Source organism: Cibotium barometz, chromosome 40 (genome assembly GCF_041138505.1).
Source record: "Cibotium barometz isolate CiBa-2024 chromosome 40, ASM4113850v1, whole genome shotgun sequence".
Classification (NCBI taxonomy): domain Eukaryota; kingdom Viridiplantae; phylum Streptophyta; class Polypodiopsida; order Cyatheales; family Cibotiaceae; genus Cibotium; species Cibotium barometz.
In genome coordinates, this window is record NC_141085.1 from 25,396,924 (window position 1) to 25,414,754 (window position 17,831).

The 17,831-nt window shown below is 38.0% G+C and overlaps 1 protein-coding gene across 4 annotated transcripts in view; it reads right to left on the reverse strand.

Annotated features, from left to right (window-relative positions):
* Window positions 1–17,232: 17,232 nt before the first annotated feature.
* LOC147615352 (uncharacterized) overlaps window positions 17,233–17,831 on the reverse strand; it is a 74,555-nt gene continuing 73,956 nt past the window's right edge. For all 4 annotated transcript variants that reach the window (XR_015262828.1, XM_086779438.1, XM_086779436.1 and 1 more), the window contains one exon: window positions 17,233–17,508. Coding sequence is in view for 3 of the 4 variants with exons in the window: in XM_086779438.1 (XP_086635564.1) it covers window positions 17,455–17,508 (54 nt within the window). In the remaining variant the exon portion in view is untranslated. The remainder of the gene's footprint in view (window positions 17,509–17,831) is intronic.

A 17,831-nucleotide genomic window follows, 5' to 3' on the forward strand; every position in this document is an offset into this window, starting at 1 on the left:
ATCTGCACTCAACTTGCCATTCTGATCCAATGGCACTGAGATAGGCTTACAGCCTATCATATCATACTTGGACAGCATGTCCAAGCCGCCATACTGTCTCTCTAGTAATCCAATACCACGTGATGACCTAATTACCTCAATGCCCAAGAAATATATGAGCTCCCCCAGATCCTTCATCTCAAACTTCTGTCTAAGCAAGATCTTTACATCAAAGATCTCTGCATCATGGTCCCCCGTAATGATCAGGTCATCTACATAGATGACAACAAGCACAACCCCTCTATCACCATGTCTCACATACAGCAAGAAATCTGCATTGGCTACATGAAAGCCAATAGTGACAAGATATTCAGAAATCTTGTCATACCATTCTCTTGGTGCTTGTTTTAAGCCATACAAGGCTTTCTTCCCTGCAAATTGCTCGGGGTGACTCACATCCTCCTAACTAGGTGGCTGTAACATATACACCTCTTCCTGCAAATCCCCATGCAAGAATGCATTCTTTACATCCATCTGATGTAAAGACCATTACTTTGACGTAGCCACTGCTATCACAACTCTCACTATTGCCATCTTGGCAACTGGGCTGAAAGTTTCCTCATAATCAATGCCATATGTCTGTGCATATCCTTTGGCTACCAATCTAGCCTTATACCTGTTTATGCTTCCATCACTATTATGTTTTACTTTGTACACCCACTTGCATCCAATGGCTTTCTTGCCTTCAGGCAATTGCACTAAATCCCAAGTCTCATTTCCATATAGTGCATCCATCTCCTCATCCATAGCTTTCTCCCAACACACATTTCCAACAGCCTCATCAATGCATGTGGGCTCTACAACCTGCACAACCTTTGCCATGTATGCATAGTGATGTGCCACATAGCCATCATAGGTAAACCTCTACACAGGATTCTTCACTCTCGCAGATCTTCACAGCTTTGCATTCATGGCTTCCATAGCCTTCTTTACACCAGCAGGTGTTCTCATAGCTGGGATCCCAAGCTCCTCATCAAGGCTCATCTCTCTGAGCCACTAGACTCTCCATCAACATAAGAATGCCCTACAGAAATGTTAGGCGTACTAAGCGGCTCAACCACTTTCTCTTTGCCTTTATGTGATGTACTAATCGCATTTGCAAGACTGGTATTATGACGTAGCCTGCCACTCCATGGTCTATCAACTGAACCACTAGATGAGGACTCTCCTGGTCCACTCAAAGACTGTGATTGCTGACTTGCATTTTGTGCAACCACATTTCCACTCACATCAGCCCCAATAGCTTCTTTTTCAGCAGCATACCAGCTGCTCATCTCATAAAAAACAACATCCCTGCTTACCCTCAACTCACGTGTAGCAGGGTTATAACACCTGTATCCCTTTTGCTCAAGGGAATATCTAATAAACACACATTTTTTAGCTTTTGGATCCAGCTTAGTTCTCAGCCCATCTGGCACATGCACATATGCAATGCATCCAAAGACTTTTAGATGAGACAAATCAGGTTTTCTGTCAGTAAACCTCTCCTCTAGAGTTACATCATGTATAGCTATAGTTGGAGTCCTGTTCATGATGTAAACTGCTATAGAAATAGCCTTAGCCCAATAGCTATGCGGCATATTCTTCTCTTCCATCAATGCTTGCGCAATCTCAGCAATGTGCCTATTTTTTCGCTCAACAACTCCATTTTGCTGTGAAGTGTATCTGCATGTAAACTGTCTCTGAATACCATTTTTCTTCAAAAATTCAAAGAACTCATTGGAGAAGTACTCTCCCCCTCAATCTGACCTTCAGCACTTTACATATTTCCCTGTTTGCTTTTCAACCATAACTCTGAAATTCTGAAAGTGAGTGAACACCTCACCCTTCTCCTTCATGAAGTATACCCACACTTTCCTTGTGTGGTCCATTAATAAATGTCACATAATACCTGCAGCCTCCCATAGACATGGTCTTCGTAGGACCCCATACATCTGAATGCAAAACATCTAGTGCATTTCTACTCACATTTCTGTTACGTGAAAATACATGCTTTGTTTGCTTTCCAAATTGGCATGCTTCACATATTTTATGCATACCTTCAACTTTAAACTTTGGCAGCCCTGTCACAATTCCTTTTGTCTACACAGACTTCATTCTCTGTGCACATTCACATGTCCAATTCTTTTATGCCAAATGTCTGTGTCTGCAACAATTCCTGAACTATTTGCAAACATCGCAGCACTCACTTCAGGCATGTTTACATTCAACGTAAACATTCTGCCCACTTTGTTGCCTTTTGCAACCAACCTGCACTTGTCTTTAAAGTCTTCAACATAACAACCATCAGGGTTAAACCGAACCTGCAAACCCTGCTCAATCATCTGGCCAACTGAAACCAGATTCTTTGTTATGTTCGGAACATGAAGTACATCTGCAAGGTACTTTATTTTTGCCATCCTGCATAGACAATGGCACATCTCCAACATGGGCGATTGGATGAGCAGTGTCATCCCTTGTTTTCACAAAACCTAGTTTTTCAAGGTTTTTCATCTCCTTGAACCACTCCCCATGACTTGTCATGTGGTTCGAAGCACCTGAATCAACGTACCATACATCATCTTTATATGTGCTGCTTCAACATTTTTAGACATGGCATTAACGACATGCTGCATAACAAACAACCTTTCATTATCCTCATTGTTTCTGCTTGAGGATGCATAGTTGTTTTGCTGCAATTTTCCATTTTACATGTCAGCTTGCTTCTTATAACAATCTACCTGCACATGTCAGCCTGCTTCTTATAACAATCTGCCTGCACATGTCTAGGCGTACCACAATAAAAACATCCACATGTATCATTATACTGTCTTTGCCAATTTCCATGAACTCTTTGACTCCCCCTGCCTCTGAATTGGCCTCTTCCACCTGCGTGTTGTTGTTGTTGTTGTGAATTTTGGAACTGTTGTTGCTGCTGCTGCTGGCCATAATTCTGATTACCTGTTTGGCCACCTCCTTGACCCCGCGTCCACGGCCTCCTCTACCTCGTTCTCTTCCTGAACTTGTGTAGAAGGCCTATTGCTCTGAACTGTTTTTATTTTATGAAGACTGTTGGTCTTCACCCAAGCTCTTCTCTTCTATAATCAACATAGACACCAAATTTGTAAAATTGGGAATGTTTTCCCAAGTTTGAATAGACGTCTTGAACGCCTTGTATACCACATAGACAGACTTCCACCTTATCATCATCATCTACTGAAACACCAATAGATGCAAGGGATTCCACAATACCCTTTATCTTCAATGCATAGTCATTCACAAACATACTCTTTTTCTCCACAGTATGAAGTTCATTCTTTAATTGTATCTTTCGTGCCTTGGTATTCATTTCATAGAGTTTTACCAAGGTGTCCCATGCCTCCTTGGGGGACTTGGCATCCTGTATGTGCCCAATCATGGTGTCCTGTATACTGAGATAGAGAGCCAATACATAACTTTTCTGGCTCCTTGGTTCCAATTTTTGAACTCTTTCACATCTGCAGCAGTCAGCTTGATGTCCGGTATCTCCGGTGCCTCTTCATGCTCACCTTCTATATAGTCCCAGTAGTCCTTTCCCATCAGGAAATTTGTCAGCCTGAACCTCCAAGCATGGAAGTTGTTCTTATCAAGCTTCTCATCAGCGAGACAGTCTGGTTTATGCCATCACTTGACATCTTGCCAAACACACAAATTTACCAGAAATAGCACTCTGGTTTTGTCCTGCACAAACTGTTGTATTTTCTGCAGCGGTACTGTAGTACACTCAAATGTCACAACTAGTGACCTCAATGTGCATACATACACCCAATAGCAACCGTTGACCTCCTTGCACCACACACAGTGTCTGCACAGTCAATCTATCTTCCATCAGTTCTTAAAACAGAGTTCTGCAGAGAATCGATGACTTACTCGTAGTGCTCGAAATCGCCTGCTTTCTGAAAAACAGAGGTCTTGACGCGCCTGAAACACATTTTCGGCCCAAAAAATCATATCCCCGATAGGACTATATAGTTGCCCTATAGCTTTACTCCCGCGAAGAAAGCTCCTTAATCAGAGATCGTTTGCCAGTGCCTCCCATAGAGCTCCCGACAAGGGGGTAATTGCCAACACAAATAGGGAAGAGTAGTTGAAGCTCTTACCCTTATACCGCTTCCTGTGCTTCTCTTGCTTGCAGCTTGCAGCTCAGCCCTTAGCATGAACCAGGCTCTGATACCATGAAAATATGCAGGGGAGAAGAGAGCTTGAGATCTTGCAAGCGTACACACACACTTACAAAACCCTAAGAGAGAACACACAAGGTAAGAGGTTGAAAATCTTCTTCTTCTTCACTCAACACTCAACACACCATATACAAAGATAAGAGTGCACACATATGAAAAGGTAATCAACCAAATACATACTAGGGTTCTCTATAGTGTGACCCCAACTAAATGAGCTGGCGCTGTAACTATGCCAGTCTCTAGAATGGCTGTCACAGAGCCTGTCATCCCACTAGCCGCATATCACCCACCATGATCTCACCAACCATGCCAGTGGTGGTGTAAGTGTGGGGCCTATCACCCAGGTGGGTCATCAGTGTCCACCGCCTCAGTAGATGAGCTCGATATCTCAACACAAAACCAGTTTTAAAATCAAGAGATGGGAAGGAGTGGACCAAGGCCTTTCTCTTGAACACCAAAAAATGAAAGAGGAGCTTACTCATGACTTCTTATATGACAGATCATCATAGGAAATTATATAATTAGAATAAATATTTTAGATGTTGATAGTGAAGGATTGTCCGAATCCACCTAGGCCAATTCATGCACTAAATATTAGATATTTTTCTCAACCTGGAAGAATTCTAGAGGAAGGACTCTAGTACAATATGTGGCTTCTAAAGCTATTACTATTGCTGATGATGAGGTCAAATTTAAAAAAAGGATGTGTTCATGGGCAGCAGTAGACACCAAGGACATAACTAATAATTTTCAGTGATTCAAACTCCAGCAAACTACCAAGGTAGAGATTTTAATCTTTTGTTCCGATAGTACTTCATTTCACTTGGATGCATGTATAAGTTAGTTCTAGATCAAAAGCAAGGTAAACTAATGCATTTTGAATTGGCTAGGGGGAATGCTATTTTCATTTGCCATGAGAGAGACACTATTGAGTTTCATTTGCCATGAGAGAGACACTATTGAGTTTCTATTGGATGATAATCTTACTAAATCCAAATTCAAAGTTCTACCTCTAGGAGTCTTTCATGGCATAGTACTTGGAATGGAACAATTAGGCCGACATTCATTATCATAAAGGAACACTTTTCTTTTATGATCTTTTTTGAAAGACATGTGAACACCTATTATGGTTTCATATTTTGGCATTAATATTTTTGTATGGCTAAGGCCTCAAACCTTTGTAAATACCAATTAGTATTTTATACTTTTGGTAGCCCCAAGACTTTATATTTGTAGCTTGCTATATTTTTGTAAGAGCTTTTATGCTCAAAAACTTAAAAGCACTTATGCTTTATTTTTGGAGTTATCTTTTTTAAAAGCAAACTTTTAATACATATAAATATGGGTGAGCGGTACAAGGGGCCACACTCTCATCTAGGGGAGATTCAACCTAATCTTGTGTTGACGGTGATCTCTTTTCTATTTTCTAGCTCTCGTGTTTATTTAATTTCATTTATTAAGGTTTATGCTTTTAATTTATGCAAGTCTATGTTGTGCTCTAATTTTGTGCTTGAGGATTAGAATTTCTTCTCCAAGTGTCTTAAAGGTATTGACAGTGGTATTAGAGCTTTGGGTACCACTCAAGGAGAAGGATTTTAAAAAAAAACATAAAAGCAAAATTTTACTCAATTATTTGGAGCAAAGGAGGTTAAGGAATTGATTTTTGTCAAATATTAAAGCTTTAACAAAATAAGGAATACTTACACGGGAAGGCAAAGGATTGAGGGAAGATAAAAAATCAAAGGAATTGATTTTTGGCAAATATTAAAGCTTCAAAAAAATAAGGAATACTTGCAAAGGGAAGGTAAAAAGGTTGAGGCACCGTCAAAAAATAATTGTGAAGTGGATAGGTTGATTTACATGCTTGTGGGAACCATTGGGCAATAGTATAAGAACTTTATCCATTGGGAAAAGCTCCATCCTCATCACATTTTTCAAAACCAATCTCTAAAACCACTTTCTAATTTCCTTATCCTCTCTAAGAACCAACATATGGATGGATTGAGCAAAGCTTGAGGATCATTCTCCTAATCTCAAAATCTCAGAAGCTACACAATCCATGAATTTCATATTTGGATGGTGTGGAAAGATTTCCTTAATTCTCAAGGCTTTTTTTAATTAAAAAACCTTTCCCCCAATGGTTTAGCACTGTTGCTTGGAATTTTCCTATCTCTTTTCCTTTTTTAACTTTGTTGCGTTGCCCTGAAATTTCTCTCTCCCTACCCTGAAATATCTCTCTCCCTTTTTTAACTTTGTTGCGTTGCCCTGCCCTGAAATTTCTCTCTCCCTTTTTCATTAATTTGCACCATCTATTTTTCCTTTCTTCTCTCTCTTCGTTGTGCATGTGTCGGCTGTCTTTTTGTTTTGGTTACTTTCATTAGCTAATAGCCTAAGCTAAGCTTAGGTGGCTTACATATATTTTGTTATTAAAGGTTCAAAATCTTAATACTTTGTTATTAAAGGTTCAAAAGCTTTCATACTTGAAAGCTTCTGTAAGCTTTTCTAAAGCTATAAAAGTTTACGCTTTCTTGTTTCATACTTGAAAGCTTCTGTAAGCTTTTCTAATTAAAGCTATAAAAGTTTACGCTTTCTTGTTTCAAAAGCTTAATTTTATACACTTTCCAAATTTACTATCTAAAGCTAAACAAGCTTTACCCTTTCTCCTTTTAAAAGCTTAATTCTCCCAAATCTATTAAAACTTCAAAGCTTTAAAAAATTTTACAAGCTTTAAAAGCTATAAAGCTTAAAAATTCAAACTCTTTGTATCTCTACAAGGCAATCTCTAAATATTTCTATATTCAAAGGTTAAAAAAGGGGAGGGAGGGGGTCTAAAAGCTTTACCTCATAAAAGCCATAAAATTTTACAAGTTTATACGCTCAAAAGCTTCCACCAGGGTACAACAAAAGTGCTAGACCTCTAGCAAATTGAGTTTCAAGGATTACAAGCAAGAGTAGAGAATCAAAGAATTTATAAGATTACTTTTTGAAGATTAAATCAAAGGTTCAAGGGTAATTTGAGCATCAAAATTTCACGCTTCTTCGAAATCTTTTTCTCAAAGCTTCCAAGATCACTTTCGGGCTTTGACACTTGAAGTTGTTGATTCTTAAAGAAAGGAGACTTAAGTGTATAGAGACTAATAGCCTTTTGAGACATTTTAGAGGAACTCTACTTTCTCATCCTACATTAGAATAATCTCCTAAAATATTAGATGAAGAAGAACATCTTATTCCCGAGTCTATCATTCACCCATGAGATGATCACTACATGCATAGGCAACACTTATGTTAAGTATCTTATGACCTTAAAAAATCATTCTATTTGAAGATGCTAAATGGATGCCATAAAAATTTTTTTGTTCTTACTAGAATCTCATCCTCATACCATCCACATAATTAAAATCAATTGCATCCCGAGCAAGAGGGAATGTTAGTCATAACCTCTATAGAGACACCCATTATTTTATTTCAAGATATTTTAACCAGGATTAATGTGTTTAGATGTGCCAGTATTATGATATAATTAAGATTAGTGTTTAATTAGATGTGTGCACTGACTAATATTATTCAAGATGTAAGTGATGATTGAGTGGTGGATTATGTATTAATCGCGGGGTGGAACATGTGTTGTTGGACCACTATGAGATATTTTGGAAGACATGTGAACACCTATTATGGTTTTGTATTTTGGCATTTATATTTTTGTAAGAATAAGGCCTCAAACCTTTGTACATACCAATTAGTATTCTATACTTTTGGTAGGCCCAAGACTTTAAATTTGTAGCTTGCTATATTTTTGTAAGAGCTTTTGCGCTAAAAAACTCAAAAGCAATTATGTTTTCTTTTTCGAGTTATCTTTTTGAAAAGCAAGCTTTTAATAAATAATAATATGGGTGAGTGGTACAAGGGGCCACACTCATTCAAGGGAGATTCAATCCAATGTCGACAGTTATCCCTTTCCTATTTTCTAGCTTTCTTGTTATTTAAATTTTTTTACTAAGGTTCATGCTTTTAATTTGTGCAAGTCTATGCTATGCTCTCGGGTCCAACGTGATCCCACTTCATCCCGCTGCCACACTACTTCCCTCACCCCGCCACCCATTCCACCTACCCCCACTATCAACGGTCCTGTGTCATCCTGTCGCACACCACCCTTTACTTTGGTTGTTTCTTCATCCTCGACAGCAGTTCACCCTCTCCACCAACCCATCCTTGACATCAACTATATCCACTTTCTCCACCACTCCATCCTCGACATCAGATGTTTCCACCCTCTCCACCATTCCATCCTCACCATTCATTGTTTCTTCCTTCTTCAACTCACATGTTTCCCCACCTACATCATCCTCTTTTCCTCCATCAGCTGCTCGGGAGACATCCTCGATGGTGGCCGCTGCCATTCTTGCAGCCACCCCTACCATTGCATCTGGAGAGCCATCCCTACGTGCTCCCACTCTCAGCTCCTCGCATGAGGTGATAGTCCATGTTGATCAGGAGGAGGACATGGAGCACATTGAGTTTCCATATTCCCCATTCTCCTATAGTGCTCCCGACATTTCAGTGGGGGAGATCTTCCCTGCCTTTGATTTCTTGACCCTCCACAGCAGCTCTCCGTGCCACATCCTTATCGAGCTCTTTGTATCATTTGGGGTCTCGACAACCTCTTGGTTGATCTTCGTATCTACTCCATGTACCTCACTGACTACATTTTTGAGCTCTCTAATGATTACTGTCGCCAGGGAATAGCCATTTGACGAGTGAGCGAGAACGAGCAAAACACTAAAACCGAGCAATTACAAAAAATTTGATCAACATAACACTATTCATCTCGCAATATAAGTAGACTATTAAAAAGAGAAGCACAAGTTATCTGAGGAAAACTATAGACACCACAATATCTGAAATAGCTACATCGATCCACCAAAATATTAGAACTAGCTACATCAAAATATCAAAAGATGTTTGCCACATAGGCAGAACCAAGAGGACCAAAGTTATCATTTGGAGATGCAAAGATAAAGGCATGTAGCATTGATGGGGAAGTAGCTTCTTTCTTGTCAGACAATGGAGTAACCACTTTCAATAGTTCTTAAAAAGTTTACATTGTTATTGAAAATTTTCATAGCCTTTTAAGGAACCACAACCATACATTTTGGTTCTTCTCACATGAAGAAGCTCTCTGTTTTTAAATGTGAAACCAATCATTGCCTTGATTTTGATTGGTGGGAAAAAATTTATTTCTCAAACAAGCAGTGGCTCTAGGGTGCATTGATGGTGCCACCATTGGTTGTTTCACTCGAATTATTTGAGACAATACAAGTGACCTTCCTTACCTAATATCCCTGGCGCTTTTGAATCTTGTGCATATGGTCTTCCTAGTGTCAACATAAAGCAAGCACCATGTCTCTCTCCTCCTCATCTCTACTCGACCACACATTCATATCCTCTCTCCCTCACACAGTGTCTACCCTCCTCTTTTCGTTTTAGATATGGCAAGAATATTGAAGAAACTCATGCACAAGGCTGCACATCAACCTTTGCCCCTGTATAGACCTATTTGGGTATGTATCAAAGAGTGCACAGACACATTGACATCTTATTTGATGATGGTTCTTCACGCCTCCACCACTAGCATATTAGAAAAAAGGTTCCCAAGGGATATTTGCCTGTGCTTGTTGGAGTTGAGGATTACTCCATTTGTTATGTTATAAGAGCCTCCTTACTCAGCCCAGCCTCTTCTAGCAGAGCTTCTTCTTCAAAGATCTGCCCAAGAATTTGGCTACTACCATAGTGGGGCCCTCTAACTGCCTTGTCATGCTCAAGAGCTCCTCTTCCTCATCACCTGCTCTACCCTATTCTTCTTAAACCAGAGAGTTTAATTGTATGCCACAAATTTTAACCTTAACCTTGACAGCCCTAAAGCAAATCCCAACCCTCCACCCTATCATGGCAAGTGGTGATCTTACAAGGCCTTTTAGACTCGAATGCAGATTAGGCACACCACACTGAACTAGTGGTGTCTAATGCTCTATTGATTACAATCACATCCTTTATCATTTTGGGGTCGAATCACGATGATTTTGGGGGGTCTCATCATCAATCGAAGATTGATGATGGACCGGTAATTTGTAAAGTCGAATCAATAATTCAAAGTCAATGATTGGAGGGTGAAACTTGTAGAGTTAAATTGTGATTTGAGAAGTAGGATCGACATCAAAGATGCAAGATCAGTGAGGTCATATCGCAATCGTAGAAGTGAGATTGAAAATGCCATGGATCTTCACCCTCATGGCAGCTTAATCCATGGTTTTTCACCCGATAGGAATTCTTTATTTTTTGTGTGGAATCACAAGTATCATTTCAGAATCGCATGTTTTAAATCATCATAAGGGTATACACATTTTGCATTCTCATGACCCCTATGGTCCTTGATGACGAAAGGATGTGGGTATACTGCCTAGCCTTTAGAGAGACTGAAAACTCTTAGGCGATTCCATAGATTTGCTATGCTAGAGGATTTGCTTCATGATTTCTTGATCCCTACTGTAATTTGGGATGGACTTCTACCGACGAAAAGGCAACAAAAAAGTCTCCTTTTTCAGTAGGAAGACTACCTCTATCAAGGGATCCATTTCTATTTTTTCTCAGGTTGAAAGCAATATCCTTGATTGTGAGTGGACAAAAAATGAAGGCTGAGAATGCATGCAAAAATTGCAGGCTACCATAGTGTTAGTTTTATGCGAGTTATTTGTTTTTGGGGAGAAAAGGGAATATTGGAGATAGGGGCTTTGTGATTTTAGTAGTGTTGATGCATACCACTTTTGTTTTAGTCCTCTTTATGGCATTTTTTATTGGAATTTTGGTGAAATGAAAGAGAACTAACATTGCCAATATGGACTGTGCTGGCACGGGCTATCAAAGGTAGTTTGTTTTTTTTAATAATAGAATTTAACTCTCTCTCTTTTTGTCTTTGTGATGGAATTATGCAGAGTGTTTTGGTGAAATTTAATATGGCCAATATGGATCGTGCTAGCACGGGCTATCAAAGGGACTTTGTTTTCCTTTTTTGATTGAATAAAACCCTCTCTTTTTTGCATTTTAATGGAATTATGGTGATTTGGCCTGATTTTCTTAGTCATTGATGGGTGTGTGTGTGTGTGTGTGTGTGTGTGTGTGTGTGTGTGTGTGTGTGTAAGCTTGTCAAAGTAGCATGGTCTACAATAGAGACTTTGTTTTTGCATTTTGATGGAATTAAACCATCTCATTATGGAATTTTGGTGAAATGAAAGAGAATTAATATTGCCAATATGAACTGTGTTGGCACGGGCTATCGAAGGCACCTTTTTTTTTCTTTATAGTAGAATTAAACTCTCTCTTTTTGCCATTTGGATGGAATTATGTTGCGCGTTTTGGTGAAATTTAATATGGCCAATATGGACCGTTCTGACACGAGCTATCAAAAGGACCTTATTTTTACAATTTTTTTGGAATTAAACCCTCTTTGTCTAGCATTTTGATGGAATTTTGTTGTGTGTGTTTAGTGAAATTAAATAGAATACACATTATCACTATGGATCGCGGCCAGCATGGGCTATCAAAGAGATTTTATTTTTTTCTTTTTGATAGAATTAAATCCTTTTCCTTTGTTGTTTAAACATGAGAGTGATTACCTTTTTTTATGTTGATTAAAGTATTGATGAAGAACTTTTTATATTTTGATTGAAGTGTTGATGAAAAACTTTTAAAGTGTTGGTGTTTCTGGATTGATGTAGCCTTAACATGCATTGGTCACCACCTCTTTGAGGGATGAATTAGTGAACATAGCCAACATTTGTTCAACAAATCAAGTGTTGATGAAAAACTTTTGAAGTGTTGGTGTTTCTGGATTGACGTAGCCTTAACATGCATGCATTGGTCACCACCTCTTTGAGGGATGAATTAGTGAGAGCACAACTAACATAGATTATTTAAAAGAGTTACCCGATGAGGATGTCAAGATCATTGAAAAGATTCAGAAGAAGTGCACCAAGGTAGTTGAGCCTTAGTTTCCACTAACACGAAGATACTTGGGCAGATTGGTATATAATGTAAGTTATTTAATGTTTAATAAGAAGTTTTAACATGTGTAACTTTAGCATTTAAGACATTTTCATATACAATAAGGCAAGGGCATAAGAAACAAGCATCAAGTGTCTATGAATTGGATATTTTGTGTTGGTGAGAGCATAATGTGGTTTCCATAGGTTCAGTTCTTCAAAGATTTACATAAAAATCTAGAACCAATGAGGTCTTCTTTATCTAAGGAAGAGTTGAGAAAGGTAGAGACTAAGGAAATGGATGAATTAACTAGAAAGTACAGTGAAATAATTGAAAAGGCAACTTTTTGTTGCGACGAACAACTTGAATATCGTGTCTTTCAACAATATACCCTGCTCTTTTTACTGATTTAGCATCTTATTTTTAGTTTTTTCACTATTTTTATGGTGGATAGATCCTAAATATTGTTGATCGCTCTCTTGGAGAAGAGTGGTGGAAGAGAGTCTTGACATTGAAGTGGCAGGGTGAAAGCTTGACCTTATTTAGATGGCTGCTCAAAGACTGGTGCACATGTATACTATTTTAGAGTGGTTGCCTATAGGCAGGTCTATGTTTGTTGGTTGTTTTCTAAGTTGCTCTTGGTAGCATGTGCTTGAAATTACATAGGTTTCTATTATTTTAGAAAGAAAATGGTCACATTATTTCTCTCCCTCTAAGGACTAGGCAGTGGTTGTCAATCACTAATGAGGCTACCACAACGTATCCTTCTTACATGCATTCCCTTTCAAAGTGGGAGTTAGATGACTATCCATGGTGGATCGATATGGATAGTGGTGGAGTACTAGAGAAGGAAAAGGAGAAGCATGCACAGTTCAAGAAAGCGATGGAACAAGGTGGTAGGAGGGACATATCTGTAGACTTGCATAGTAGGATCATTATGTTTTATTTTGGATAAAAATTGACAATGATATGTATTAACTATAGGCCTTTGTATTGGTTTTGGTAGGTCATGAGAAATGTCGACATTGAGCTGAAGAGCCTATCCTTTCAGAGGAGATAGAACCTATCCTTTCAGAGGACGATACTTTTTTTCTTGGTAAGAAGCCATTCCATCTCATATGCTCCTTTAATTATACAAGTTTGGTGTAGTTGGTTCAAATGAGGTGACTCTTTGGTTGTTTGGAAGAGAGTGCGGACAACACTTGCCAAGTGCTTTCTAAGAAAAGAAGCACTTTTGTCTAAGAAAACAATTGCAGGACACATGGTAGGCGATCTGTGATATGATTAGGGATGTCGAGAGCACCAAAACAAGCCCAACTTTTTTGTCGATGATGAGAGTGACTCAGTGTAGTCCAATGGATCACAAGCGATTAGCTAGTAGCTATGTTTTCACTGTCATAGTTGGTTTGTGGCTCCTTGTGGCTTCTATGAACAAAATGTTGCTCTAATTAAGTAAATGCAACCTCAACCTTTTTTGTGCCAAAGTGATGAGATCTCGTGCATGAATTGTTCATTCCACCAGACATTGAAGATGGCATTGTATTTTATTTTTGGGATTATATTGATGGGATTCTCTTGTTCCCACTTGCTCGTTGTTTGGTATACCTCCCGCCGCCAGAGAGATTGCACCCGCTAGGTTGCAGACACCATCTATAGTTTCCAGGTTTAGGTGTCCACATTAGAGCAGCGCCTGCAAGATAGAGAATCCGAGTTCCCTCACCTCCTCTCTTCATCTTCCCACAACACTGAGGAGGTGGTCAGATTACGTGATCTCATGGAGTGGCACAATCAGAAGCTAATCTCTTTATGGGCCCAAGCAACCGAGTTGGATACCCTCCGAGTATCGCTTTTCCCTCTCCAGTTCCTTCTCCTTGGTCTTCCCACTTCTTCATCCACTTGCGCACTAACACTACTTTTGGCACACCTACCACTACTTCTGGCAATACTTATAAACCCTACTATCATGATGGACATTTTTAGTTGTTAATATCCTTGTATATACCATCTTTATATGATGTCATTTTTTTCTTGCACCATCTTCATAATGTAATCATTGCATGTTTACATCTTTCCATAATGTAATAACCACATCATTCATACTTTCCAGGGGCTTAGTTGAATTGGTTATGGAGCCAAAGGATCCTGAACTAGCTCTTCCTTAAGATTTTTGAGAACAATTAGGTTTGGTCAAGACATTTGGTAGGCTATGAGGTTTCCTTTCTAGTTCTAGGGCTAGCTCTAGAATGGGTTCGGGGAGAATTTCCACCTTGTTTTAAAAGCTATGGTGCAACAAGTAGCAAGATCTCTCAATAACATGGTATATGCAGGCCACTCAATGTAGGTTGATGCTGTAATTCTTTTGATCCAAAGGCCCACACTGTGCTGCAAAGTATCCTCACAAGGACTTCTCAAAGGGACCTTGCACCAAGTCCCCTAGTTCTCCAAAGACTACGAATCCCATGCCTACAAGTGTGGATTCAAGCATTGCTTATAAGTATTATCCCAAAATTGAGTGAAACTCTCCCCAGTTCTAGAAGCATCAACCACTTCGATGAGCCTCAACTTGTTGAGTGTGCATGGAGGACTAATCCATAAACTCCCCCTTAATGCCATCACAAGGCTCCAAGCCAAGTTGAGGTCAATATCTAAGAGAACACCCAAGACTACAAATAATGAGAAATCTCAAACTTCAATCTCAAAGCAAGTAGTTAAGAAGCTAAAGGCAAAAGCCCGAAAGGCTATGGTAGCCCTTGGAAAGGCTAAAACAAATGGTCCAAAAGAAGAAGACATAAAACAGTGCACGGAAGTGTATGTCGTGATATTTGGAGACTCTAAATTAGACACATAAGATGGTATCATATTGTAAGGCTAAAAATCTTTTTTGAAAGAGTTGCCTTCTTTTAAAAAAATATTTAATTATAATATCGTTGTCAAAATCCTTCTTAACATACTCAGCCAAAAATCTTTTTTGTGGATAGAGCAACATCAACATGCCTTTTGGTTTTTTAATGGAAGCATTGAGAAAATTGTGAGGCATAAGAGGTAACGTCATGGGCTAAAATAGTGATGTTAGGCAAGCTTAGCCTAAACAAAACACAAAAATTATAAAGAGAGGTTGTCGAATCTTATTTTTAATATGTATTCATATTAATATTTATGGATAGTTGGATACCTATGCATAGGTAGCCACCACTTATCATTTTATGAGAAATATTAGTCTACCTCCCAATGAAAGATTTGTGCAGAAAGATGTGATGGTAAAATTGGGGTCTTGATTTATTCAAGTTGGAAGTGCCTTTCTAGCTTAAAGGAGAGTTTCTATCAGGCAAGGAGTGGGTCATGCATACCACTTTATAATACCAGTGTGCTGGATCTAAATCCAATCCATTAGAGTGAACACAATAAGTAATAGAATCCATACCCCTCTAATCCAATAATAACTCCTCAATAAATGCACCAATATATCCTAGAGTAATAATTGCCATAATTGAAAATGTTAAAATCTTTCAAACTATCACATGGTTGTCTAACATGCACACCTTACGTCTAGCAATTTTGGTTGCATTGAGTTCTTCAAAATATCTCGATTACTATTCTTGTAGAAAGAAATGACTTTTGTGGTTTTTAAAGGCTTTTGTGGAAAAAAAGACATTTCTAATTTAGTATACTGTTTCAAAGAAATTCTTGCCAGAGAAATAATCTCAATAAAAGATATTAGTTGTTAAAAAAATCAAGGCTAAAACAATTTTAAAGGTTTAGTATTCAACGGTCATAATTTAAGTTTGTACAAAAGTTCTAATGTTTTACTTTATATTAAATATACATTACATAATTTTTTAAAGCACATTACTACAAATGCAATATAAAAATTCTTCTATACATATTTAGGCACACTAAAACACATTTTTATACTCATCTCCTTAAAGATAATGCTATTAGAATAATTTTATGCTATTTTAAGTGATTTTAAAAACTATAAATTCATTATATACATGATTTAACCAAAGCATTCTCAAGTAATTTCATGGTGTTCTAAATTGAATTGCCTTTCCATTTCTTTAAAATTCATACATCATCCTTAAGCCACGTTTGTGGCTCAATTACAAGACTATTGCTAAAGTGAACCATTTCACATCCTTCATCTCACAAAAGTTCAATTAGTAACTTCATGTGATTTATGTTTACACTAATGCACAAAATGGGTGTGCAAATGCATGCCCTTGAAGGGAGTAAAGTTTCAACACATAGGATGAGTAACTAGACACATGCTGTATATATAAACTAATATGCTTGTTGCATGCTACCACATGCGCACATGCAATCTTATGCTTATATATATGAATTAATACGCTTACTGCATGCTAGCACATGTGCACATAGAATCTTATTCAAACATAAAATAAATCATGAGTAAAATCAATCGAAATGGTGAAGCTTTTGAATGCCCAAGAATCTTAACATTTCTTTATTGCTTGGAACTGCTTTGCAATTCTAGTTGCTAAGCAAATTTGAGTCTTAAAAGTCAATGACTTCTCTTTGCTTCAATGCTTTCTTTAGGCATGAATAAAGGCATGCAACTTTTTAAAATATCGTTGAAGTAGAGTTAGAGTTATCCTAGGTGTGAGGCCATGTAGATTAAATGGTTTTTAGTTTTTTTTGGTTGTGTAAGGGACTTAGCGTTCCTCCTAGGCATTTTCAATAGTCTAAGGTCAAACAAATAAAAGTTTCTCTCAATACAATATATGATGCATGTTACAATAAGGAAGACGAATCACATAACATGAAAGCTTGACTTTTGGCTTATAGTATTTACTACCTTCATCATATATAACTTTTAGCTTGTAGTATTTACTACCTTTATCATAATAGAGTTGCACTTTAATTGAAAACTAATTGAACATGTACGCATATCCACTCCTAGGGAGGGTTACTGTGCCTTTGACACTTGGTAAGAAATACATACCAAATTACAAAGGCCTATTTCTTGTTAAGAAATACATGCATTACAAAGGTCTATTGGAATTAACTCAAAAGTGAAATTTGTCACCTAACAAATCTAAGCATTTATCTATAAAGATTGAAATACAAAAAATTTAGAGAAATTTTTCAAAGGTCTCTTTACTATGTTTTATGGTTGAGTAAAAAGTGTGTTTTCAAGTAGTTCTATGATTCACTCTCCAAGTCATACTTCTTGGTGCAAGTCTTGGACTTTAGAAACAAATGGATGATCCAATAACTGAAAAGGAAAAAAATGTGAGGTGTAAATTACTAATCTACAAAAGCACACGATTTAGAATCATGAAAAGAAAATTTCAAATCTCCTAGTCATTTGAACTATTTGATTGAATGATTAAATTAATATGAAACAAGTCACTTGGGCTAGTTAAATTAAGCGGTAGCCTAGTGGAGAAGACTTTGGAGTTTCTATGGGAGGCCCTAGGTTCAAATCCTCTTGGGGACACCTTATACTACTGAGGGTGTGTTCGTGTGCACGTGGGCACATATCCTACCATCCGCACACCTTAGGCCACCATTGTTCAATCGTTATGGTGCTTGCTT